Raw genomic sequence first — 27033 nt, forward strand, 5'->3', positions numbered from 1 at the left:
AAAGAGTATGAACAAATAGCGGTTTTCCTAGCCCCTCTGCAGCCTCTGCACGTTACGCAGAAAAGGGCATCTCCTAAGTGGTCCCGCATCAGCAATTAAAGCCTCCATCCTTCTCGGTACCCTTCGACTAGAAGCACAAAATGCATGGAAATACTGGGATGGTTTGGCAAGTCGGGTTCCAGCCGTCGGCAGCCCCAACCCAAAATCTCTCCTTGCACGTTTTTACTTTTCCTCTGCTCTAACCACGACAAAGGCAGCTCCTCTCTTACCTGGCTCATTAAACCCAGATCGCACCGCCAACACGGGGGGGAGCTGCTCATACTGAGCATCCTCCCACCCCCGTAATGTTTGGTCTAGAAAAAAGTCAGAGCCTGCCCAAATTTTGGATGCCAGTTTTGTCCAAAAACGAATGCCAAGTATTTGCCTTGGCCATATTTATTGACAGGAAAAGCTTATTGTCTGCCTTCCGCAAGCTTGGTAGTTTTCTGAATAATTTAATTGCTTTATTATCAGATAATTGCTTCTTTTGACAATTCCATGTTTTCTAGGGTTCTCTGCCTCTCCAAGGGGTGATGCTGCAGGACTCTGCCCTGACTCTGTGTGAAGAGGAGGGGGAGCCTTCGCGCCCTGGCACCGCCACCCCGGCAAAGCTGGGCAGTGGGGACAGGAGATGTCCACACGCATGGACCAGTTGCAGAACTGGCATCTTTGAAACCATACCTGGCATCTTTGAAACCATACCCGGCATCTTTGAAACCATACCCGGCATCTTTGAAACGTTCTTTGAAACCATCCCCAGCTGCCAGGCTGGAGCAGACGTAGGAAGGGTCTCCATGAAATACTTGAAGACTGTTGACTGACCTGGGCCAGGCATCCCGGTGGCTCCCAGCAATTCTGCCATTAGGTCACATTAAAACAAACGGGGTGAGCTATTAAAGGAATTAATTATTGGCATCTCAACACCCCTGGACCATACTGGCTAAAAATCTATATGAATCAATTCCTCTTAAAACCATCTCTGTACTGTTTATCCTCTTTGGGGTGGGAGAAGAGGAGGAAATACTGAGAGCAGCGAGAAGAAAGTGTTGAGAGTCATGAAATCTTTAAAGTGTAAAGAGAGATGTGCCACATTTAGCAGGGATTATGTCAAGCAGCATCCCAAGCCAGAAAGAGCTGACAGCACACACATTGCCTTTGACAAAGGAAAAATAGGTCATACGCGACCCCAAACACGTAAACAAGAGATTCCAGCAGCACGGGCAGAAAATCCAAAATTTCAGCACTGTGCATGGGTGAGGCTGATGGTCCCGGATCCCATGGAGAGTACGAGCTATGTGAGAAAGCGAGGAGCTCCTTGAAAGCCTAAACAAGGTCTGGAGGGAATTCTTCCTTGCGACAAGCAGAAGGGGAGATGGATGGAACTTTTGCCACTGACCACAAGCTCTGGGCGGTCGCCTCTGCACAACTCCCAGCCCACGGCACAAGGACCAAGACACCCCCGCAGCATCATCTCCCCAACCCAGCCGGACGGCTCCCGCACGGAGCGCATCACGGAGCCGGCTCGCAAGGTAATGGCTTAACGCGGTAAATTAATTCCAAAGCACAATTGTTTTCAATCTTCATTTAAACCCAACCTTAGTTAATCTCACTTTAATGACATAGGAAATGGAAATCCCCTTAATAAAGTAAGTCATGAATATTTATTACCCTATTTTTTACCTGAAAATTGAATAATTCAATTAATTTTACTATTAATTATTTAATACAAAATTAATATACTGCAAGATCCTAACTTATCTTTAAGAAGCCCCTGGTAAAGCTATCCAAGATAAAATACGTTCCTTAAACTGGACCGGCGGACAGGTAAGGAACGGGGTAAGCCCCCAGCACCCATCCTGCACCCCCCTAGGCCAGAGGGGCCGGTCGATGCTGGCGCTGGCACCGGGGAAGGCTGAACCCCTGCACACAGCGATGCTCTCCAGGGGAGGCGGATGTGTTATGCTCACTTTTACATCCCCCCAAGCAGTTTTGCTAAAACAATAATCGCATCAGGTCCTGCCATGCTCCCTTCTAAATCACATTGTGGGCTGGTACCCTCCGCTCCAGCCCCGCCACCAGCCCACATTTAATGTAACAAATTGAATTTCTCGGGAAATTTCAAAACTCTGAAGCCAGCAAAAACTGCTAAAAAAAGCAACGGAGGAAAACAACGATGGTTGTGAGTGCATGTTCAATGGGGAAAAGTTATTTCTACCCAGTCTAATGTAATCTGCACCCCCCTTCTAGCAACCAGCATCAGCAATGAACGGCAGAGCGGTCCTTTCCAAGACACGATGTCTATGACAAAAGCAAGCCAGGTGACTATTTTTCTGCTCTTTGCTACCCTGGCACATTCTTAGGACTCGCGCCGGGTCCAGCCTCCCTGGACCCCGGGCTGATGAGCAAAGGGATCGCCCTGGCACGGGGACGAGCCCTCTCCGCTCCCACCGGCCACGCAAATGCGGCTCAGCCCAGTTCTGTTGTGGCACCGCTGTCGTGAACCAGGTTCTGATGAGTTCGTGATTTATTAGGTTGGGATTCATCAGTGGGAAACGCTGCCTGGGCTGCTGTCCCTCCCCACGACACCAAAAGCCACACTTGTCTTCCTGAAGCCAGGAGAGGGGAATAAAAGTGCTAAAAATAACCCCGCAGGTAGCAGAAGTAAAACTAAATTACCCCAAATGCATACTGACAGCGCATGTAAATCGCTACAGATTTGCAGGAGCAGGCTGCTGCCCAACCTTTTTAGTTGCGGAAATATTAATCACTGCCAAGTCTCACTGCCTAAAAACAGCGTTTGAGCTCTTCCCGGGCTGAAAAACCTGCATCTGGGAACTTCCCCAGCCGCTTGCCTATCGGTACGAGCGATGGCTTAGCCCCGCGTCAGCAACCCGCATCATTTCCCCAGAAACATTTATCTTTTGGGTTTTGCAAGGAAGGAAACAAGAGCTTGGTGCTTGTCTCCGTCCCGTCCAAAACCCTCTGGTTTTGCCGGATGCGCGGCAGAGATGCAAACGCAACGCGGGAAGGGGCGCACTCACCCCCCATGGCATTGCATTCCCAGTTGGAAAACTAACCTCGCAGCTTCTGGGCACGGCCAAGTCTTTTTGGTTGCCCCAGTCTTGCTTGTGAAACACAGGTGAGGCTACATCAGATCACTCAAGCGTATTTTAAAAATACTCTATAAAGACGATAATTACAGAAGGCACTTGGAAACAGGTAAGCAAAGTATCTTCAACTAGATGAACAGTTTTTGGGCTAAAAGTCAGCTTTGTCATTGAAATTCCAATGTAAATAACAATTAAGTTCTACTTGATACACAAATGTCAAGTAATTTTTATTTATTTCTTTTTTGGTCATCATGATTTGCATTTAAACTTGGAAATGTCAGATACTTCAGCCTTGCTGCATTAGCAGAAAGCTTCCCCAGTTCACCCTGCTGACTGGAATACCCAATGCGGATTATCCTGAACATTCTCAAGTAACCAAACACCATTTCAAGGAAGCATCAAGGTCGATGCCTTGCGAGGTGTACTTGTTAATTTATGTTGATAAACGGGAGCACTCAGAAGACTGTTGTAATAATATTCCAGTATATTATTTTAGCGTATTTTACCAATTGGAGTCATTCCACAAGAAGTTTCATCAAAAGGCAATTTCAGAAGACTTTGAAGGCTTCCTCACAGGTCCCCTAATGCCCCCCCAGCAGCATCGTAAGAGGGTTCCTCCTCCACCCCTGACCAAAGCCACCCCCTGCCTGGTGCCACGGACCATGGGAATGTCTTTACGAGAAAGCAATGAAGGCATTCAGAAATGGCTCGAAACAAACTCTTCCCTCTTTTGCCCCCTTCTGCATTGGCTCAGTAACCCGGGAGGTTCGGCCACCCGCAACGCCACCTGGCACCACCATCAACCATCAGCCGCCAGCTCCTGACACCCGCCGTCCAGCGCGCCCAGTGCCCCCTACAGCGATCCACCTCGCCGCGATTCCTCGGATCGCGCTATACATCATCTTATTAAGAAATTCCATAGGTGTCAGTGGTGCAATTCATTTTTATTAATTTTCTGAGATGAAATTAGTGGCACCCACACCGGCACACAAAGAATGGGGAGTGTTCCAGTTCAGCGCCGGATCGATGTCATTAATTCTGTAAAACTGAGAGCCCCGATTGTATGAACTCAGCATTTAAGTCTTCCAATTAATTTTTATGTTAAAAAAAAAAAAAAGGGAAAGAAAACTAACTCAACAATTTAAGAAGGTCCTTGAACAGCCGTCACAACTTTTCTTCTCCTGGGACATTCTTTCTTTCAAGTGTAAACACACAGGAGGAAGGTATTGTAATATTAATCAGAAAATTATTTTTGTGCATTGCCTTTAGCAAACCAACTCTTAAAAATCACAGGACGCTGCTACAAAAACATGTATAATCTCTTATCTTTAATGATGCCATGTATACCCAGACTAGTTAATGTTTTCTGACCGCGTAATAGGCTTATCTGGCAAAGGTTCAGCAAGAAATCGTTTTGCATTAATTCTGAAACTTGGATTACCAGGTCAGAAAAAAGCCTTCTCCAATATTATCAAATTACCTGCTGTCCTGCAGCCAAGAAGGGGAGTGAAATAAAGCATTTATGCACTCGCCAAGATGAGACTCTCAGCTGCCGTCGATGGGAAAGGTCCATCTAAGGACCCTTCAGCCACTGCAGCGGCTGTGTGTCTTGGTGATCCATTTGAGAAAGCAATCAGGCCTCAAATGTCTCCCTTTCCAGGTATCCCAGACACATTTTAATATGACAGGCAAATGTATTATTTAAAGATGTCACAAAAAATACAGTAGAGACTGGGGGCAGTGGGGGGGGGGACAACCACAGAACCTAAAATAACACAGCTCTCTATTCCCTGTATTTCATGGAAAGCAGGTCCTCCTTGCGCCCCGACCGCTGCGGCACTGCCCGCCTCCACCTCCGTTCTCTCCTCAGCTGGGAGCTATGGAACACCTGGGGAATTCATCCGTACTGTTTATTAGAGGCAATACCCATTCTTTGCGCCTCGCTATAATTTCTGCCCCTGCTAAGGACAGAGTGAGGCAATGCCAAACCCAGCCACCAGCTGCCCAGGACGCCTCTGGCAGCGGGTCTCTGCAGCAGATGGCAATGGGATGCAGGATGCTACAAAAGGCTTTTCTCCCACCTTGGTCCTAGCAGGCTCCCTCCAACAACCCTGCCCTTTTCAAGAGGAAAGAGGAAGATTGGGAAAAAGAAGACAAGGAAAAAAAAAAAAAAAAAAAAACAAACACAACAAAATCCCCACAACATTAGAAAGCACGAGTTGTTTTTTTGCGTTAGTACGGAAACTTTGCGAGCCTGAAAGCGGCCAAAACGGCAGGAAAACAGCCACAGCTGAAACTTCACGTCTCGGTTCCCAGGGGAGCAGAGGAGTTAAACATTTATGGTAGTGCGAAGAAGACATGACATTTACTGAATAATAAACTGCAAACATGTCTGTTAATGCGGCTTTTTGGGATCTCCTCGCCATCAAACACTTAACCCCAGCAAGAAAAACACCGAAACGCAAACAATCCCTGTGACTGCATGTTAAACAGGCAGAGCACACAGGGGAGGGCTTTGCGCTTTTTGAGTTCTTTAAAGCTGGAGGCTGTAGGGAACACTGTCAAGATAAATAGCCTGCAACCTCGCCCAAAGGCTTTCAAATCCGTTCATCTGAAGGCATACAATTAAATCCTGAACAATCGGGTTAAAACTTTAACCTGTCAAGATCGCAGCTGTTCCATTTTTAATCAATCTGATTTCATTCAATAAAATGCTCATTAAGTCAATTAATGAGAGTTTGGTGTCACAAGCCGTCAAGCATGACTGGGAGTTTTCACTCGGTGGCCAACGCATTGATTAGCAAGTCAAGTCATCAGTGAGAATGAGTCAATGGGCTGAAGCATGAGCAACGTTACCTTGTTTTAGGGGAAGTTGTTAGCCATTCTTCATGCTTTTCAAACGTTATTAAATAAGCTGCAATTTCCTGAAAGAGAAACGCAGAAAGAAAAAAAGAGTTATTTCCATGGCTGTGTTGGAAACTGGAAAGTTTTACAACAAAAAAGTTTTATAACAGAGACCAGGAGCTGCCCAGCCCCGGGTTAGGTCTGCAGCTTAAATCAGGTTTTGACTGAAACGGCACGCTCGGTCAACGTTCGTATTCACGCCACCAAAGCCAGACTTAACTAACGTAAGGAAGAGATGCAAACAAGGAAAGGCATTAACATTTTCCAGCACAGACAACTTGCTTGCTGGTTAACTGCGGTGACTGCAGCATCGCCGAGAGCCTGGTGTTACGTCAGGAGGCAAAGGGGAGGGCAGCGACAACGCGGACACGGGAAGCTAAATTAAATATTTATAAACAGAACAGCATCACTGCAGAGAGAATTACTGAATTATTAATTGTTGCCATAAAAAGCCAGCGGGTGACATCAACATAAGTCATCGCTCCCACTTGCAGGAATGATACGGGCGATTACTTCCAGATCAGAACCGATTTGTTTGCAGGAAATTATCAGCTCCGGCGAGATAATTCACGGCGGTGCTTGTATGTATGCCTGATGAACGTGGAATGGTCGCCCATCAGTCTCCTTGGTACGAACCCAGAGCGGCTGTGGGGCGGCCCCACCGCAGGCAGGCTGAGCATCGCCAGCAGCCCTGGCAGAGAGCGGGGCGATGCATGCTGCAGGAGATGCGGGACCAGTGACCGTCCCTAACCACGATGGCTGCTGTCACCACACCAGTGACATCCCGACACCTAGCGATGGCCAAGGACCCCCGGGGCTGAAGTCCACAGGTTGCTGGAAACAAGCTCCCCCCCACCCCCTGCCAAAGATAGACTCAGAAGTACGTAGTTTTTTGACGGTTCTCTTCCAAAAACCGCCGCCCAGCCAGGTCCAGAGTCTCCCTCTCAGAGAGACCTACAACAGCAAAAACTCTGCAGAAAGGTCAGTGAAACTGCCTTGAATGTTTAATTGCCTCAAATTAGACCCCAAACCCACATGCAGTTTAACATCCAGAGCCACTGCAACAGAAGTGTCTACAGGCTGTGCCATCATGAAGGGAATGCACACATCAGAAACGGGTCTTTCAACCAGGAGATTATTTTTTTTTTCTTTTTTCTTTTTTTTAAAGATAGTTCTATATAAGGGTTGTAGCTGTATAGCACCAAAGCTAAAAAAACCCACAATGCTCTCCAACCAGCTGGCCCAAGCATCTGCTAGAGCCACAAAACGCAATTATATTACTCCCAAACGAGACGTAAAAATATCTTGTTTCCAATACTCTTGGTTTTAAGACTCATACTTAATGTCCTCCGGGTATTGCAGCGGTGCCAGATCTCCGTGTTATGTACTTTATTAGAGTTGTGTGAATGTCATATTAATGACTCCTGACCAACATGTTTACACTGCAAATAAATTCTCCCAGAATCCACCGCCGCACCCCTTGTCTCCCAGTTTTAAGCGATTACCGTAGCAGCAGGCAATGGGAGCAGCACCGCTTCTACGTGAGCCAGGAGGAGAAGCAGCACCACGAGGCTCTGAAAACACCTCTTTTTGACTTCTGGCTAATTGCCGTGTAAAATTCAGTATCAAAATACCCCGGTGCAGCCCTCCACTGGGACGGTGGCTGCTGGCACAGCATCTTTGCTCGCGACCTTCCAAGAGAGAACACCAAACCTCGTGCTTTGACAGGAGCTGCGGTTGACTCGGATGCAAGTGCTAGAATGTGGGCACTGCATGGCCAGGAAGGTCTGGCCCCAGATTTCCAGCTGGCTCCACAGAGGCATCGCCCATCAGCCCCCACAAGAGCCACTGATGCCACATTAACTCGTGGCTTTGATGCAAGGTGCAAGCTGTAGGAGCCAACCACTGATTTTATGCATATATATATATACAAAAAAATTAAAATACTCTGCATCTAAAATTCTTTAGAAAATATGAAGCAAGATCTCTGCTTTTTTTTTTTTATTATTTTTTTCAAGCCAGTACAGTATTTCCATGAAATGTGCTGTGGTCTGCAGAATTTTATTCCCAACCCATCCCACGTTATGTCCTTGACTTGCTATGTTACAAATCTGCGTCATCTCGCATCTTGCAGCGAGACGAGCTCTGGGGACACCAAGGCAGAGGCACCAGTGCCGAAGGAGAAGCGCTCCCCATCCTCTCTACCACCCAAGCCCCCCGGACGCTCGCGGCAGATGGTCTGCGTGAACAGGCGTTTACAGAAATAAACCCCTTCAACACAGAGGTGGATCCGACTCAATCCACCCTCAAAATCCCACAAAAATAGGCAGGTTTGGGTGTGGGGGCGTGTGCTCAGATTAGCGTGGGATTTTGCCCAGTCCTACTAAAAATCAACTTGCCGTAAGGAGAATATAAAGCCATTTTTAACTTTTGTGGCTGACTATACTGCTGTAGCGCAGAAAATTGAAGTATTTCAGGTGAATGAATGTCCGTCTTACCCAAGGCTTACTTACTTTTATTCCTTCCAGCCCGCCTGGACCCTGCATGCTTGAAATCATCCCAAAACCACCGCTGATGGGAGGAGCTGCGGCAACGAGATGCTTCCGTTTGGAGGCAGGACTTTTGCTTCCATGCCGCTAGCCTGGGCCTGCTCTGCGAATTTGGGCAGAGCAAAGCACACGCTGCGGATCAATGCTGCGCCGAAACACCCGCACGCGTTCCCGGACCCTGCTGCGCCAGCAGGGAAAGCCGCAGCTCCAACCAGACTCCAAGCTGGATCTCCCGAACACTCAAAATGTATAATTCAATTCTTCTAACAGGATAAGAGAAGGATTCGCACCAACTAGGATAGGAGCTCCCCTAGGCTTACTGCTTAATGATATATTACAGCCTGATTTCCCTCCTCCAGAGGAAATACCTGGGATAACGAGGAAGATCTCACTCATGGCAGTGCTATAAATTAACACATATGGCAGAGAGACAGCGGATCCTCCACACCGCCCTCCGTGCCCTGAGCACTCAGAATTACAAGGACTGGCATACAAGTCAGGGGGGAGGGAAAACCCACCCAAAACCCCTCTGCTCGCCCTGCCCATAACCCCATCGCCCAGAGCGCCGCGTCCTTCACCGGGACATCTCGGCATTGCTGCCAAGGGGAGGCCAGCGCTCTCGGCGTCACGAGCTACCCATTTGCCTCCTCGATCCAGTTCACATGGCTGCTGGTCCAGCTGGAGCCAAGCCCCAGCAAGGTTTGGTGCCAGGAGAGCTCCACCGCGGCGGCTGAACACACAGCAGCGGCGCAGCCCCACGCCGCGTAGGGAGAAGCGAGCAGGAACGCTTATTTATGGTTTGACACCGATGTGCCAAGTTCTGTCGCTACAGAGCACCGAGACTTGGGGAGAAAAAAAAATCTCCTGTCTGCCACCTCAAACTGGAGCAGAACTGTGAGAAACAGATGACTCAGTGATGCTCAGCGATGCTCGCGGCCAACACTCACGCACGCACACACACAAAGCCAGGCAAAGAGGCGAGTTTCCAGCGAAAGGCAAGTCCTGGGCACTGGGGTGAACCCGAAATCTGGTGCTGCACAGCAAAATGCTGATTTTCTAAGGGAAATAGATAGCAGAGCAGCGTGCTCCGGACCCAGGGGGCAGAGGAGCTCAGCAGTGAAATGCCTGGCGTCAGCGCCCACAGCCTGGATGGAGAAAGCCTGTCCCAGGGATGGGATGCAGAGGACCAGGGTGGGGAGGATGTGCTGGGGAAGGCTCCTCTGCTGCCAGCAGCGAAGCCCCTTTAAATCCCATTCTTTAAGTGTCTGGCTTTCTGTGACTACACAACTTTGCGTCTGTTACCCTGGAAAGTCCCAGCAAAGTGCATAATCCAGGGCTGCCAGAAAAAAAGGACAACTACCGCACGCGCAGCCGATGGTTGGAGGCAGGAGCGAAAGGAGATGCTTTCCATGGAAGAACTGATGCCGGCGGCACGCACACACAAAGCCACAGCCAAGCAGCTCCTCCAAGCAAAGCCCAAACCAAGCTAAGGGCAAGCCCAAGCAGCTCAAGTTATCAAAAAAGCTCTTTTTTTTTCCTCCAAATTCATTGGCATGCTGAGGAAAGCACCACCTGTGAGATGCAAAATACGAGGATGAGGTTTCTGAGAAGCCTCGGCGCTCCCAAAACCCAGGGTCAGACCTGCCCCAAGTGGCCTAAGGCTAGAAATTTTCCTCCCAAACACCACATCCCACACAGCTTCTTGCACTAAATCAGTTCCTACAGAGGTTTTGCTATATGCAGAATAAAACCTGAAAGGCCCAGAAGAAAATGGTCAGAGTAATGCTGATGTTTTATCAGCAGTTTGCAAGTGATGCTTTTTTCAAAACGCGTGCCCATCCGTACAAGCAGGGATGCTAATGACGAGCCGGTGCTCATCAGTTGCTTGGGACGAGCGCCCCTACACCGGTTTTCCTTTTGAAAAAAAAGGGGGAAGAAATAGATTTATCACTGGAAGACACAAAGTCATTAAATAATTAAAAACAAAACTATAGGCACAATAAAAGCCCTTTGATAAAAAAAAAAAAACAAAAACAAAAACCCAACTGCATTTTAATGTGTCTTAATTCCCTTAATGATTCTCTCTGTGTCTTAGAGGGTCAAATCAATGTCTTCGCCAAAAAATTCAATTATGTCTCATTCATCGTATCTTTGGAGCAAGGCTATTGTTTGCTTTTGTCTCCTATCAAACCCTTTTTCCATTGCTTCTTGCCCGAGATTACAAACAAAAGGCAGCGTGGCACCAGCAAGGTCAGACGAGACAGAGCCAGGCTTTGAAGAGCCCAGCTCCCCGTGCTCGGCTTTGCTGTTTAATTACGGAGCCAGCCAAGGAAATGAAAGGACAGGCGCGTTCGTCGGGAACGCCTGACTCGTCGCGGCTGGCGCGTCCCTCCGAGGCAGCGGCCAGGGCGAGGGGCACGGGGCGCACCCCAAGGCCACCCACGAGCATCTCTGCAGGCGAGGGCACCGCGGACCAAGGCCGGGGTGTCCCCCGCAGCCCCGCACCCCTCCTGAGCCCAGCCTGGGGAATGTCAGCAAGCAAACTGCGCCAGGGAGGTCGAAATGCCGAGGTCTGTGTGGCCGCAGCTCTGCCATGACCCTGCTGGCCGATTTCACAGCAGCGCTTGGGGCCAGGCTCTCCCGCTGCGGGACTGAGCCCTCCGTTCACAGCTTGTGAGACACTGGCGAAGAAAAAAAGGTTTAATTTGATCAGCTAATGGAAGTACCCCATAAAGCAATCAGATAATTTAACACTGGAATCACACCAGTGATGTTTTATCCTAAACTTGGTCATATAATTCAACAGCTTAATTTATACTTCGTTGCTTGGGCTGAAAGCACTTTATATAAATGAACATTTACTTTTCTTTTGCATTCCCTGTTTGTTAAGATTATTAGTTGGAATGCACCAAAGAGCCATCAGCTGTAGAGCCAAGTTAACCACACCAGGCAGGACACGCACAGGCTACAGCATCTCTAGGTGGCTGCCACCGGTGATGTCCCCGTTGTCGCTGCTCCAGCTTCGCCCCAACAGCCCGTGCCAAGCTGCACCACCAAAGCCTCGTGCGAACCGAGCGGCGGGACGCGCAGCCGTCGTCACCAGCCCCACACGCTGCGCCGGCCCCACGCTGCCCACCCTGTGCTACGTGACTGCAGCGCCTCAGCCGCTTCAATATTTAACGACGAGACAAAAGCCGCCGGAGCCGCAGCAGCGCGGGTGACCTGATCTCACCTCCCGTGTCCCTGCGGCCGCCGAGGGGACGAGCTGCAGCACGGGACAGGCAGCACCACGAGCAGCTCATGCAGAGTGCGTGGCCCTGCGTGCTTGTTTTTAGGTACAGGAGTGAGACGGGACATTGTCTCTGAGCAGGGATGGCGGGCAGGGCTCCAACACACCAGCAGCAGCAGAGAGCCCCGTTAGCCATCACCCGTGCAGGAAAGCTGCGGACTCTGCTCTGGGTTGAAGGACTTGCAGCAGAACACACACATTGCAAGAGCAAGTTATAATAAAAAGCTCTGAAATTCGCAACAAATAACCCAGCCTGACAGGAGACATCTCTGAACCTGAATTCCAGCCCAGAGGAGATGTGAGGCAATGCTACTGCATGGGACGGACGCGTTCAGGAGGTGGTCGCAGTCGCAGCTCCTGCCCACACTATCAGACGGAGCATCCTGCCCCACGGGGAAGGTGTGGGGAGAAGAGGCGGCACCCCGAGCTCTGGGGCGAGCAAACGCTCGTGCCAGCTTGGCTTCCCGAGCTCTGGAGACAGCAAGGCTGCAGGGGCATCCCTGGGCAGAGCTGGCAGGCAGCCACCCCCACGGCATGCACCTGGCACCCCCAGCGCAGGCACCCCTTGGCACAAGGACCAGGGACCACCGGTGCCCTGAGCCCTGCCGAGGGGCTGTCTGAAGCCACGCATTCAGGTGGTAGCCCGCTCCTCCCAGCAGGACCCCCGCCAGGTCATCCCTGCGTCGCTGCAAGGGCAGCAGCAACTCCCACCCGACTTCTCCAAAGAAAAAGAAAAACTGGAACCCAAAGAAGATTCCCCGCACCAGGTAGCTTAGGCTGGTCTCAAAGTAATACACCATTATATTGTTGTTTTTTTTTAAAAAAAAAAAACCACAAAAAAACCCCAAGTCTGAATTTCAAGTTATTACTTCGTATGAATTATACACATCCAAATTAATAAGCTTGAAATATATGCATGTTTTAAGAGAAAGCAGGAGAGTTTGTACACATCTCTGGATTTATACCACAGAGCTAATAAAGTTGCGATCTCTTAAGCAAGCACATTTATTCTCTTAGGAAATCTCCATGTCCTCACTGCTATAAAGACAAATTCCAGCCCATCGTTTCCTTATCGTCCTTCCACCCTGAAATGAAAATACAAATTCATGTTGATTATGCAGCATCTTCTCAGCTGGGATCAAGCCGTTTTCATTTTCCAGCCGTCCCCGCTCTCAAAGCCATTAATATTCTGAATATTACAACTACAAACTGATCTGAGAGCCGCACAGAGCAAGTTCTCACTACCTTGTTTCGCATCACTGGAACAAAAATTGCAATACCATTTCATTCGTCCAGTTGTTTGGCCTAAAATAGCAGCACAGTGGCAAAGGGATGTCGCATGGTGAGCTGGGGGGAAATCAGAAGCAAGAGCAAAGCCAGCACAGCTTTTGCAGAGAAACGCAGGTCAGGCTGCCGTCCGGTGACAAACACCCGTCAGCAACAAAAAAAAACAACCTTTTAAACCAGAATGTTTTACTTCCTTCTGCAGGCAGTGCTTTTTTTTTTTTTTTTGTCGGTCTTGAAGCATTACCCACCTGCAGCTTTCTAAAGCTAAAACGCTGGGCTGCGCACTCTGAAGCCGAGAAGGGAAATAAACCCAAATATTACGATGGCGTTAGGGACAACCTGCATCAGCGATGGAAGCCGGAGGGAAGGGGTTTCCTAGTGCTGCATTTTGCCAAGGCAAGCCAGAGCAGGTTGTCAGGCTGGACTTGTGTGGCTTTGCTTTTCCAAAGCGCGCTGTGAATTTTCTTCCCAAAACCCACCCAGCCTCACAGCAGCAGCTGGTCTTTGGCGGGACTTGCTCTAATCATCCCCAAAAACGCAGGGTGGGAAGCAGTGTTACCTCCTCTGGTGCCTGACGCAGGGCACCCAAAAGCAAGCTTTCCAGTTACTACACTCCCTCTTCCATCCGGGTGGAATTAAAGACAAAAATAAACTAAAACTTCATCTAAACACATTTTTCTAATTGAGTAAGTAGTTGTACTAAAGTTCTGTCTAATGAGATGGAAGCTGGGTTTTAGCATCAATATCTGCAGCTAATTGGATCATTCACCGTCGCTGCCACATGGAGGGGCGCCCTGTCCGGGGAGGGGGTGCAGGGGCTGCCGTGCACAAAGCCTCTGCTGTGCCCGGTCCCCCACGCGGACCACCAGCATCAGCCCCAGTCTCCTCTGCACCCTCAGCTGGGGGAGATCCGCTTTGTAATGAGGTCCCTGCCTTGTAGGGGCTCGAACTCCACCTCCTCGGAGCTGATACAAATTCCTCCTCCACAAAGACGAGATGCTATTGGGAAACATGGATCCCTGCATCCCTGAGGGTCCTCCCTCCAAGCATCCTCCATCCTGGAGTGATGCTCTCGCCCTGGGGATGCCTTTCTCCATCAGGCGCCTGATGGCATCTACGCGAGGATGCTCTCCTCTGCCCTGCGCTCCGCACCACAGCTCCCACAGCAAGTGGCTGGTTTTTAAATGCCCGTTTTCCAGCAGACAGGAAAACCCACAAGTTGCCAGGACATGGTGACTTCCCAGGCCAACACTGCTGGGGGTCCTGGCGAGTCGCCTGGGGAAGAAAAGGCTTTTCTTTATGCCTAGAGCAATAAGCCAAACTCTGCTCCGGAAGGGTCTTAAAGGAGATTTATTTTGCAGAAGCTGTTTTAGAGCCTCTGCGTAGGAGACAGCGATAAATATTCCAGCTTTCCCCAGTCTCCACTGCTGCCACGTGCCCCCCTGGGAAGCGGCAATAGGAGAGGGGAGAGGGAGAGAGGAAGCGTAAAGTGGAGGAACAAAAGATTCCTGACCAAACCTGGGGCTGGTGAACACGACCCGGTAACGTTCACCCACGAGGATGGGGCATGGGGGCACAGACCTCACCCCTACAAACGCAGTGCACACTTGCACACAGCAGAGGAACTTAATTATACCCGTGAAAGTATCATTAAAGGGCCTGAGCCAAACCACTTGGTCTATTGCGCTAACAGATGAAAAAAAACCACAGTTTTGGGCGCCCAAAGTGTTTCTTGCTTTCCCTTCGCCAGAGCGCAGAAGACGAACTGCAGCCCGCTGGCTGCTGCCAGCTCCTTCGCCCAGCCTCGCCCGGCAGAAAACACCTCTGCAGAGCTTAAATCTTGCAAAAGAGGCGCAACAGCAGCCCGGGGACTGCTAATTGGCACCGCAGGAGAATAAAGCCACGGAGTGGAAAATGCATTTGGTTGGGGAGATGTACGCCTTGTTTCTCCGCGTTGCGCATGGTGACGAGCGGCTGGATTGCAGGCGGTGGGATGTTTTCATTAATAACAGCGTCTCGCTAACCATCTGCTAAAGGTCCACACTATTAATTTAACAGAAAAAAAAATGGAATAGATTACTCTTACAGTTTTCAATTAAAGTACATGATGTCTTCAAACTGCAACCTTAATTAGACATTATAGGATGACATTTAGGAATCCTGAGCTCCAATAGCGGATCAAGTCATCTGACTGCGAACGCGTTTTGCAGGAACGCCAGGGCAGCACGTACCCAGGGTGCTGCCGCAAGGGCTGCCCCTCGAGTTCCAACACCTGAGCAGCTTGGCATCGCTCCTGAAGTTAAAGGAGTAGAAGGGTGGAACCAACAGCAGCCTCAGCACAACAAAAAAAACCAGCTTCTAACAGGCTTGGACACATTCCCAAAGAAAACTTACCAGGAGAGACAGAAGTGCACAAGGAAAAAAAAATTACCATTATCATCACTATTTAACATTATATTGTGATATATTTATATATTCAGTGTATTGTTGTTTAATAATATATTATTAAATAATAATAGTAAATATGATGATGATGATAATAAAAAGGGTCAGATGCACAGCCAACACCATCCCAACCAGAGCCACAACAGCGTTTATACCCACGCCTAAACCCTTCCAGGGAGATTTCATGGAAATTAAGAACTTCATCCATCCAGATAAAGCTGCCCCATAGCACCTCTGCTTCACAGCCACTCTCCTGTACCCCAGAAAAATCAGATGCTCTCCACTGATAATTAATAATTATGAATTATTTTACATGATCCCAGCTAGACCTCATTCACAGATCTTTTCCCAGCACACATAAGACTCCAGCCCACTCTGCTACACTTTGCATTGAAATTCGAATCTGAGAAGTTGCTGAAGATGGTTTATGACCAGCAGGAAAAGGCCGCGGGGGCTGTTGAGGCTCGTAAGGCTCAGCCCAGCTAAACCAAGGCATCGCATCCCACTCGGCACAGCAGGGCTCACAGCGGCGAGCCCTCGTCACTCGTACACTTCTGGGAAGTAGCAAGTGGACAATTAAATGCTTTTATTTTCAAGGCTAAAGCTAGTATGAAAAAGCTGGATTCAGACGAGAAATAATTTTCTCCAAAACACACGAAAAGGAGAAGAAAAACCAAAACATTTGAGTGACTAGGCGGTGGCTGACAGATACAGCTATACGAGATCTGCTCAGCAATTCCACCTGCCAAACGCACACGGGAAACAGCAAACTGGAGCGCACGACGGGTCTTTATAACAGCAAGATCGTAACTGGGCACAAAGGCACTTGGCAATGGTTGTCCTGAACCGCTCGGCTCGGAAGGACCCTCACACACAGGAATGAGCAGAGTCAGACCTTGAATCAGCCAGTGCCCGACGGGATTAGGACAGATTTTATCTCCCATTTCAGTCCCAAACTGAGGGATAGTCAGTAAAACAGAGCAACATTAAATAATGCCCAATCTTTAGTTACTGGAAAACACCCACAGATCATTACATGACTATCTTATTATTATTCTTTCTTTTAAATGACCTTGAACTAAACTCTGTGATTTAAAGGAAGACACGAAGTGTTCTCTGGGCACCGTTGCTGCTTTAGTACCACAAACAGGACTCCTCTTCCATGGCCTGAAAGACTCAAAGATGCAGTGGGATAAAAAACCCAGAAAATTCAGTAAGATGTACACACCTATGACGCATTAATTGCAGCACAACAATAAATTCCTCAATTATTTTACATAACTTGAAGAATCACATGGTTTGAAGATGCTGAAGAGCATCCCCATACTCCATGGGGAGCTGCTGCCCTGCTCTCTGCTCCCACAGGACCAAGAGGAACACCCGGGTTTCTGTCGCTCTCCTCCATCGAGCACCAAACCCCATGCTGTGTTCGAATGATATGCTGGTCAGACCGAGAGCCACCACGGCGGGACAGAGCAGGTCACCTTCTGCTAACCTACCTCTGTGGACAGCGCAAGGCTGCCCACCCTGCTCAATACAAACCAAAGGGCGCTCTTTGCCTAAAAAATTCAGCAAAAATATGGATTGGGAGAGATAAGGTCCCAAGTGACTCTGCCACCGAACTACTTTGTGTTTACTCTAGCGGTGTCCCACTGAGCCCAGCCAAGCCATCACACGAGGGATCTCTCTATAAAACATATCACGGTAATGCTGCGCATCAGGATTTTTTCCCCCTTCACCTCTCATTCTTCTCCAGCTAAGGCACATGGGCTATATTGTTAAACATCATCCAGATAGTACCTCATATTTTTATTGTCTTCTTCAACTGAGGATGACAAATTGAGAATATTTAGCTCTTTTGGCTTGTTTCAATAGAACAGCCAAGTTAATTTCAGCTGGAAGAACAGTGGCTGAAGTAGTACTTCAGGCGGTATCTGTGTTATTAATCTTTTTTTCCTCTTTATTCAGGTTTAAGCACCACAGCATCAGCAAATGCACCAAGTTTAACTTTTTATTTTCCATCCAAATTGGAAGAGGTCAAACACCCTGAATTTCCATTTTTAAGGGGAAGCAGCAGCTTGCTGCAGGCAAGGAAGCACCTACGACTGCACCCCCATCAAGGGCGCAATCCCAGGGCAGGCACCGGAGGAGATCCGTGGAGCTCTTCCTACCACCTCCCGTGGTGCCACCCAGCATGCTCTCCCACCAAAGGCAATTCCGTATCTCCATGCAACGCCGGCCAAGTCCAACACTTCCAGCTCCGATAAACAGGGGGACTGAAGGATGCCGGTGGATTTTAAACTGTAAGAATCTGGACTGCTGGTCATTTTGGCGGAGAACATTGGGGTTTGTGTATGTGCAACCTGCTACTACCATCGTTTGGCTGGGAGCCTGCAGAGATTTCTGCCGTTGGGGTTTCCGAGAGTAAAATGTAGACACAAAATGAACAGCACTGGTCAGAGCAGGATGCTGGGCTCGGTACGCACAATTCTCCTTTTCTCACTTGCTAAATGCATGTCTCAAATCGCAGTTGATGGTGCTAGGCTAGAGAGATGCCCACCCAGGAAGATCTCCATCCAGTGCCACAGCAAAGCCCCGGCTGGCCCCAGCTCTCATTCAATCAAGAACCAGAAGCCTGGTGCACGTTCCCCTGTGGATGAGGAACGCGGTGGCCTCGCTAACAAGCACGCGCGTGATCCCTCAGAGCCAGGTGCCCTCTGCTTCCAGCCCCCTGGGTAGCAGCAGATCCTGCCCTGGCCACGAGCATCCCCCTCCAGCCTGGCTCATCCTCCTCCCCCCTACGCTGGTGAGACACAAAGTCCTGCCCTTTGCAATGAGGCAGCTATGCCAGAACACCAGATGAGGTGAAAATATCAGCGCTTTCTCAATTTGCCTTTTCCTGCAAGGAGACAGGAGCAAACCCTTCCACCAAAGAACTGTGCAAGGTCCATTAAAAGGAAAATATCCACAGTAATTGCCCCTTTCTGCATATTCCTCACTCCAATATTCTCTAACATAATAATGTTCCACATTCCTGCAGAACTGTCTTTTCAGCATGTTTTTGCATTATGCCTAATTTTGTAAGAGTTTTTCAGTCCCACATAACGACACAGTTCAATGCAGAATCAGATATAAATCTAGCTTAAGAGACTCTCAACAGGAATTCATTTAAAACTGTAAATGTTAAAAGATTCTGTCTCTGATTTATGGCGTTTTCTTATTTCAAACAGGGAATTAAAATCCTTCTTAAAAGACACATATTAAATCATGATAAAAGCTGTGTTCGAATGATGATGCTGGTCAGACCGAGAGCCACAAAGCACAGAAATCTGGAAAGAGCAGGAACTGGGACGTTTTACTTTCTCAGCTAAAGCGGCGCGGTCCTGCGACCAGCTCAATCCCCCGTATCTCAATTAGTGTACGATGGAGTCCTGGGTGCTGCTGCTTTCATGCTTCACATACACCCCCGCTGCCCCTCCAGCACAAGGATCCCTCTTCTGAAGGTCTAGCTAAAGGAGGGAGCTGCTTTACCTGAAATAATTAAAGGGTTTATTCCTTTTGTACTGTTTACACTGAAGACTCTCCCAGCTCTCCAGGATGCTCTGTAAATACTGCACCAGTGCCCCTGTACCATTGTGCAAGCAACATTTAATATTCAAAAAAATTATCAGTGCTACTCATTATTATCACTCCTATAATAATTTTTAACGTTTTGTACTTGTGAACAGATAGAATTGTACCCACCGAATCCCAAGTGGCCCCATACCCGAGCGCAGTGAGGCTGACAAAAGTTTACAAAAAGCATGTGAAATGAAGCCGTGCAGCGCACCGATATGGTTCCCAAGAATTTTTTTTAAGTATCCAAGATCCCAACGGATCAGGGTCTTTGGGCTGTCCTTCCCAGAGGCGCACCCCCCGCTGCGCCAGACACTGACCTGCTGCAGCATCTTGCATCGCTCTGTTAGAATAAAAAAAAATCTAAATGGAAAAAGGACCATCTCAAACATAGGAGTAAACAAGTAAAGCACGCCAGAAAAAAAATATGTTATTCAAATATTTATATAATTAATCGCTTGTTACTCGCAGGCCACAGAGCTATTAGCAGAAACCAGGACCTCCCTGCCACGCAGCCTTCAGAGATCCAACACGAGGTGCCCGTTCACTCATTAAAGCCTCTCTGGGTCACCCCGATGCTCAGACCTGAAAATGCTCCAGTGAACCGCGGCGCTGAGGCTCCGAAACTCTATTTCTAGGGCACACCTATACCTTGCAAATCATCCCAGAGACAACATAATGGAGTTTAAGGTCTTCTACTGCCATTCCTCTTCATCACACACCTGCGCGAGCAAAATCAAACCGCAGCCGGCATTTGTTCTCCTCCCCAAACATCCGCGCAAATAAACCTCAAACAAAACCTGGGGTGTCAACGGGGGGGGGGGGGGGGGGGGGGGGCGGGGACGACGACCGTGGGGCGGGGAAAAAGACGACCTTTCCCAATTGTTGGTATTATTACCTAAAACATTATAAACAATCCCATCACACAACCACTTAAGAAATAAGTCTTCTGCTGGGCAGGATGGGGTGGCTACGGTGTGCTGGGCCCCCCAGCCCTCCCCACCAGGAAGCAATCCCCCCAGCAAAAGAGAAAGGAAAAAAGAAAAACCACACCACCTTATAAAGTAGAGTTTTGTTCCCAGGCTCAGTAAGACCCAAGGCATTTGTGTTGTAAATCTATGTGCCAGGCTCTTTCCTCATTTTAAGCATTCATGGCTCGTTAAGCTCTTCCACCTCCTTTTAACTGTTACTTGAGGTTTAGCGAAAGAGAAAAAAGAACTCATAAAAAAATGAGTCTTGAAACCCAGCTGCAATTTCCCACTCCTGACCGGTGCTGCTGTGTTGGTTGTTTGCGGAGAGTTGTTTTATTTTGCTTTTGTGGGTTTTTTCCCCAGTAAATCGGTGGATTCTTCACAGAAACGGGAATGCCAAGTCAAGTTTCTGGACGCAGCTCACAAATGCTGATGAACGGATGGGATAGGCTCCTGTGCAACTCGTGATGCTCACGGCTGCGATGGAACCGGCCTCCCTTCTGTGCAGGGCACGAAAGTGGAAATATTTCTGCTGTGGGCAGGTACCTGGCCATGACTAATTAACCCAGGGCCGTTAGCCTGGGTGTCCCTGCTGGCCTGACCCCCAAGAAGGACCTGCTGCCACCGGCTGCTTCTCATCTGCTGGACACTCACCCTCCAACCCAGAATTATTTGATGTGCTGGAACAGAAAGTAAACCACCTAAAGCCAGAGCAGCACCAGGGAACCATAAATTCTTTGCAAGTTATTTTCAGACTGAGGAGATTTTCCTCATTTCTCACTTTCAAGAAAAGATTTAAGAAAAAAAAGGAGAAGTGGGGGGGGGGAAATGAGAGGGAAAAAAAAGAGGATGGTATTTGTGCAATAAAAGCCGTTTGCAATTCTGAGCAGCGCTAGGGCAGCAAGTTGCCCAGGATTTCTTGCATTTCTCCTCGGAAAGGAGTCAGCCAGAAGGTTGACGCCCGTGTTACCTGGGGGGAGAGCAAGGGACACATGCTCCCAGAGCGCTCCGGCCACTCTGCCTGGACAATCCCGGGTCACCTTTTGGCTGCCAGCAACGGCTGGAAAATCACTGCAGGCTGTGCCGGGGCTGCCTCCTGTTTTATTACATACAGCGGGGACAGCTGAGAGCACTAATAACATTTTCCAAAGGTTAAGCATTACAGGCGATTTCATGGTCTTTACATTTTTAAGTGCTTGATTTCTGCTTTTTTTTGAAAAAATAATCATAAATCCAAACATCTGCTCCTGGGGTGGGAGCCCTTTGGGTCCATGCTCAGCCAGGGAAGGGAAAGAGGCTGCCAGGGGCTGGTGCAGGTGCTATTTTTAGTGCAACAGCTATTTACTAGCTCTGTTCCCAGAGGGAATTCAGGGAGGAAAAGGGATGCTGATGTATTTCTTACTAAAGATGGAAAAAAGGTGAGCCACAGTACACCATGTGAGTGCAGCCCCCAGCTCCCGCCAGGGATGCAGCCCCGGCAAGGGGGATGCCCACTCCAAGTGGTACCCAACACTGCAGCGGAGCCACCCGGCAGAGACCCCCCCACGTGTGGGGCTGGATGCTTAGTTCGCTGCATTTTAACCTTCAAGCTCTTGGTGTTTAGAAAAAGCTTTTTAAAAGCAGCTCTTATACCTAATTGGTTCCAATTTGAAGCCTTGATCCTGTAATGAATGGCTCCAGAAATCAAACAAAGCATTTTCAACACAAACAAAATTGCCCGTTATGAAAGCAGAACAGTTTTTAGGGCAATATTGACTTCAACACACTGCCAGGCCAGATCGGCAGCAGGGATGGAAACAACCCTCCCTCTTCTAAAGCAGCCCAAATCCAGCTGCCGAGGGGGGACCCCGAATACTCATCCAAGTCTGTGTTCCATGCCTGCAACGATGGGCTCATTTCATAACCTCTTTAAAAATATGCATCTTTAAAAAAAAATAAAATAAAAAAAAAATTTAAAAAATCTTGTTTAACAAAGGAAGGGCTGGCTTTCAGAATCACTCTAACTTTACGCATTTGAAGTTCTCAAGAGTCAGTTTTGACATCAGGTTGCTCTGTACTCCCAGCTAGACGGGGATTCCCTGTCTAACTCCCTTTATGTTTAGTCTTCAGGCTACATCCTTTATTGCTTAATATTTACCAACGACCTGGAAAGCGAGCAGCGAGAAGGCAGCATTTCAGTACGACACAAGGCATTTACAAGTGAGGATCAGACAGGCTGGAAAACCAGCTGAGAGACCTGAACAAACTGCAAACAGGGCAAATGATCAACATGATAGCAACAGAGTGCGTGGCTGGAGAAAAGAGAAGGTTTTTTTTTTAAAAAAAAAAAAAAAAAAAAGGCAAAGTAACAGGGATCGGAAGAGAAAGCTGCATTATTCATACAGCCTGCGAGGTCTGCGCTAATGGCATCACCTCCAGGTGATCCAAGATCATCAGAGCATCGGGCAGACAGCTCTGCTCAGTGTGCTGGGGCGGTAGAGAAGAGTGAGAAGAGCCAGGCTGCAAAGGAGTGGGATAAAGCAAGAAAAAATGATGGTGCCTTGGCATGAGTCAATGGCGCTGCCATACCCAGATCGCCACGTGCCAGACTGGTCACCCTCGGGTCCACCCTGCGCTCCCCAGGGCTCAGTCACCAGGTGGCCACCTGTCCCCACCCATGAGATACCTGTATCTGTAGACAGCTATATGTATCTCCATAGATACCTCTCTCTGTGTGTGTATATAGATAAAAAATATAGATACAGTCTCTCTTCGCCCCCTCTCCGGGTCACTTGAATTCACCGTGTAGTTTACAGAAGGGTGGCCACTTACAGAGAAGAAGAAAGAAAAGAGTTTAATGAATTAAAGTGCACTTAAGTTGTGGAAAACTAACGGAAAGTTCCACATTAATTGGGCATAATTGAGACTCCAGCCCTGCCACTGTTTTGATTATGAACTGCAATTTCTGAGCACATGTAAATTAGCAACTACCTCCTCCTAAAGGGACCTGCTGAGAGCAAATTACTTGGTCACCTAGTGCCTGTCAAAGCTCAATTTTTATGGGGGAAAGCATCAAGGTTTACCTCTTTTTACCTTTCCTGGGGTTTTCACTGCCTTAATTGGTCCCAATTTGCCTTGTGACCATCCCAAAGCAGTGCCGGCTCAGGGACACCCGCTCTCGAGGACGCAACATGTGCGCTCAGCATCCCTTGGGGCAGCTCGGCCACGAAGCCCACCTCCCCCCACAGAGGGTCTCCTGGACGCGCAAGCAATGCCGAACACGCCGGGCGCACAGAGATGGCACAACCGGAGCCATCTGGGAGCAGTGCCCAAAGGGAGAGCCTGGCAGCCCTGTGCTGGGGACGGGTTTGTGTGGGTTTGCTCCCACTGCTGCCAGAGCTCTCCAGGAGTATTTGGGCACGGCGGAGCGCCCAGGCTGTTTCATGCCATCACACCGAGCATCGTGCTGCCAAGGAGTCTTCAGCCTGTGGAGATCTTCCAGCTTCTCATGTGCACTTCAAATACCATTTGATTGAAAAAAACAGAATAAATCTATATATATACACACATATTAAAAAAAATAATTAAAAAAAAAAAGTGTTTTGTGGGACAGAGCCTTCAAGAGCAGGACAAGCAGCAGAAGCAATGCTCGCCCTGACCTGCGCTGCCGAACCAAAACTACTCTGGCCACGTCTGCTCACACCCTTGCCTTCAGACAGCAGCGTGTCTGCTCGCTCAGTTCACAGTGGAAAGTCAAAGATGGGGAGGAAAAAGCGTCACTTCCCAGTCGCCACGCTGGAGATGAGCACCGTGAGAATCACAGAATGGTCTGGGTTGGAAGGGACCTTAAAGACCACCTAGTCCGACCCGTGCCAGGGGCAGGGACACTGGCCACCAGCCCCGGCTGCTCCCAGCCCCGTCCATGGCCTTGGGCACTGCCATGTGCTGCTGCGAAGGGAAGCCGTCCAGGTCCGTACCCAGGAATTCCTGTTTGTTCCTCCCGGTTTTCCTCTCCAACTCAGAGTTACATTGGTTACACTCCATATCCCATCACTTAATGTATGCAAATTCTGTTAAATATTTCATTCATTAAAGGGCTCAGGTTATTACTGAACTGTACGTTAAGTCGTTCAGAAAGTCAATTCTTCTTGCGCTTACTTGGTAACGCGAAGTGACCAACTTAAATGAATATTTTACAGTTTGTGCAAGACAGAGCATATATTAGAAATTCTATCCCTTTTAGAGTTACTTTTTTAAGCAGGCTTCACTGCACCGTGTGACTTAAATTATCAAGAGGGCATGTTTTTTAAAAAGAAGTAATAAAAATTAAAAAAAGTTTGTTTCACTCCCAGTATGGAAGAGCCCAACAACCTGCTGAGGACCCAAACACACATCTGCTGGGAGAGAACAGCAGTTCCAAAGCTGTTTTCTAAAAACCGAAGGCAGGGGAGGAAAGCAGAAAAAGAATTTGAGAGCTTTTTTGTCCTCCTGTAACTTTACAGAGAGCTTTGCTGTTTGAAACAAAATAGCTCCCGCAATAGCCCATAACATGCCACGAGTCCTTTGGGAGTTTAATAAGAATAATTTGAAGTGACAGGGCTCCGCCGCCCGCGCATCATCCCCTCCTGCGCACGCCGCCACCATCCGTACGTAAGCAAGGCGAAAGGGATGGGGGGCAGGGGAAGGCGCAGTTACGGGGACAGCTCAGGCTATTTCCAGCCTCACCAAAAGCCAGGGCAGCAGTGTCCTCGCCAGCGATGACAAGGTCGTTACCATTTCTAATTAAGGGAACAGGTCCTGGCTAACACACCAGCAGAGCCTGGCAGCTCCCAGCCCTACGGACCACCACGCAGATCCCCTTCCCCAGGGATTAAGGCAGGATAAGACATGCTCTAACGTATGCCCAGGGGATGGCATCGCACAGGCAGCAGCCCAAGAGGCGACGCAGACATCCTCCACTGTCCTCCGTGCCGGTGCCTCCTCCCATCGCATCTCCCGATGACTTAGCTGCCTGCACGCCATGAGTGGCTCCTGGGAAAACCCACCAGGCTTCAACCCATCTCCTCACCACCTCGTGGCAGCCACATCTACGAGCTGCCAGGCTTAGAGGAGAGGTAGCCGGATAAAAATCGTTATTGCTGGAATAGCGACACAAGCATCTAAGTAAGTCCAAAGGCATCTCCCTCCAGCACGAGCGCATCCCCTGGGATGGAGGTTTACAGCCTCAGCTGTGAGCAGCAGCAGAGCTGACACCCTGGAACCACAATGTCTCATCAATCTCGGCTGGGAAAAACCTTTCCATTTCCAGTGGAAATATGCAAACCAGGCGCCGCGCTGTAAATCTTCCTTTCCGGCGCTAAGGAGATAAGTAGGACCTATTAACCTCCCATGTTATTTCCAACTTCATTATTGGAGCTGACACGATGAGAGCGCACGGTGACGGCTCTTTTTGGCAGAGTGCATGTAAATCGCTTTCTCAAAGGAAATTACTTCTCTGGGCTGAATGTTATTAATCTAAATTCTCCCTTAGTCAAATTGTTGCCCATAATAAATATGGAACAGGTTGTTCTGCTCATCTCTGAGGGCATCCCAATTCAGCTGCAGGTTTCCCCACTCATTTGAAACCTCCTGAGCTGCTGCTCTACAAGAGCATCCTTCACCCAAGGATGGGGACCATCCACCCCGGCGTTGCCCCATGCTCGAGAGCCCCACGGTTTCATCATGAAAACAATTAATTTAATAATTTCACACTGCCCGCATGGAACGCTCCAGCAGCAAAACCGTAAGCAGGAGCAGGTCAGGGCACAGCGAGGCTGGGGAGGGACACGAGGCGTATCCTTGACCTTCAATGTGACCTTCCACCACCGACACCTTCCACAGCCAGCACATCATCTGTGCCAGCTTCGGTACCACAAAAGCAGCAAAACTTCCAAGGTGTAAGAGTTTAGGCTCTTTCCCAGTGGATACACACTGGCATCCTCCTCATGCAACTAAAAAACCTCAGAGTTCAAGCAATTAACAGATTTTAAAAAAAACCACATCAAAAACAGATCAAAAGCCAATGTGAGCGTTGCCAAAGATACAGCTAGAAAACAGAAATTTCACATGTTACATTCTTGGAGGAATTATAAATTAAGGGGAATTTTATTTGCACAGTATTCCTTCATTTTACTGAGAACCAGCTCATCGCCAATAAAGGTTTTCACTAAAAATACTCACAGAACACCTGTTTTTTTCCTCTCCCTTCCATACAAAGCAAGCAATCCCTTCTGCTGGAATGCCAGCGCGCCACAAGGCGAGGACACGGGCCTCTGGCACACGCTGAGGTACAGAGCAGATTCAGAGCATTATAAATCCAGCAGTACAGAAAGCCCTTCTCCTCATTTGTTAGCCAGACGAGTGTGAAAATGTTAATGAAGGCAGCTATAATAATCTACAGGAATTTCGCGATTAAGATTTTGTTCACGTCCAACAGTCCCCGCTCATGCACAGCGCGTTGCGCATCAACCCTTCCACCTAATAGCAGCCGTAATTGCCGTGCTTCGTCCAGCCACCCTCACCCTGTGGCCCTGATGGGGGAAAATTACTGTCAATCTATTAACTCGAACTTTTATTACATGTATTCCTAGAAGAAAATAAATGCAGAGAGGTTTTACGTGTGTATCTACCCTCCTACATGAGTATTTTTTAAATACAGCATGCTCACACAGAGCACCAAGTCAGGCGATACCATGGCACCTACTTGCATTGAAAAAAAAAAAAAAAAAATCTTAATTTTACAGGGGGCTCATGGGAAGCTGGTGTCTTCATCATTCAGCGGGATGAGCCTTTAAAGCTCGGCCGGG

The 27033-nt window shown here is 48.6% G+C and overlaps 1 protein-coding gene across 15 annotated transcripts in view; it reads right to left on the reverse strand.

Moving 5' to 3' along the window:
- CAMTA1 (calmodulin binding transcription activator 1) overlaps positions 1–27033 on the reverse strand; it is a 323364-nt gene that overhangs the window by 236039 nt on the left and 60292 nt on the right. For all 15 annotated transcript variants that reach the window (XR_005103116.1, XM_037379737.1, XM_037379724.1 and 12 more), the window contains one exon: positions 6006–6073. Coding sequence is in view for 12 of the 15 variants with exons in the window: in XM_037379737.1 (XP_037235634.1) it covers positions 6006–6073 (68 nt within the window). In the remaining 3 variants the exon portion in view is untranslated. The remainder of the gene's footprint in view (positions 1–6005; positions 6074–27033) is intronic.

This window comes from Falco rusticolus, chromosome 3 (assembly GCF_015220075.1).
Source record: "Falco rusticolus isolate bFalRus1 chromosome 3, bFalRus1.pri, whole genome shotgun sequence".
Lineage (NCBI taxonomy): Eukaryota > Metazoa > Chordata > Aves > Falconiformes > Falconidae > Falco > Falco rusticolus.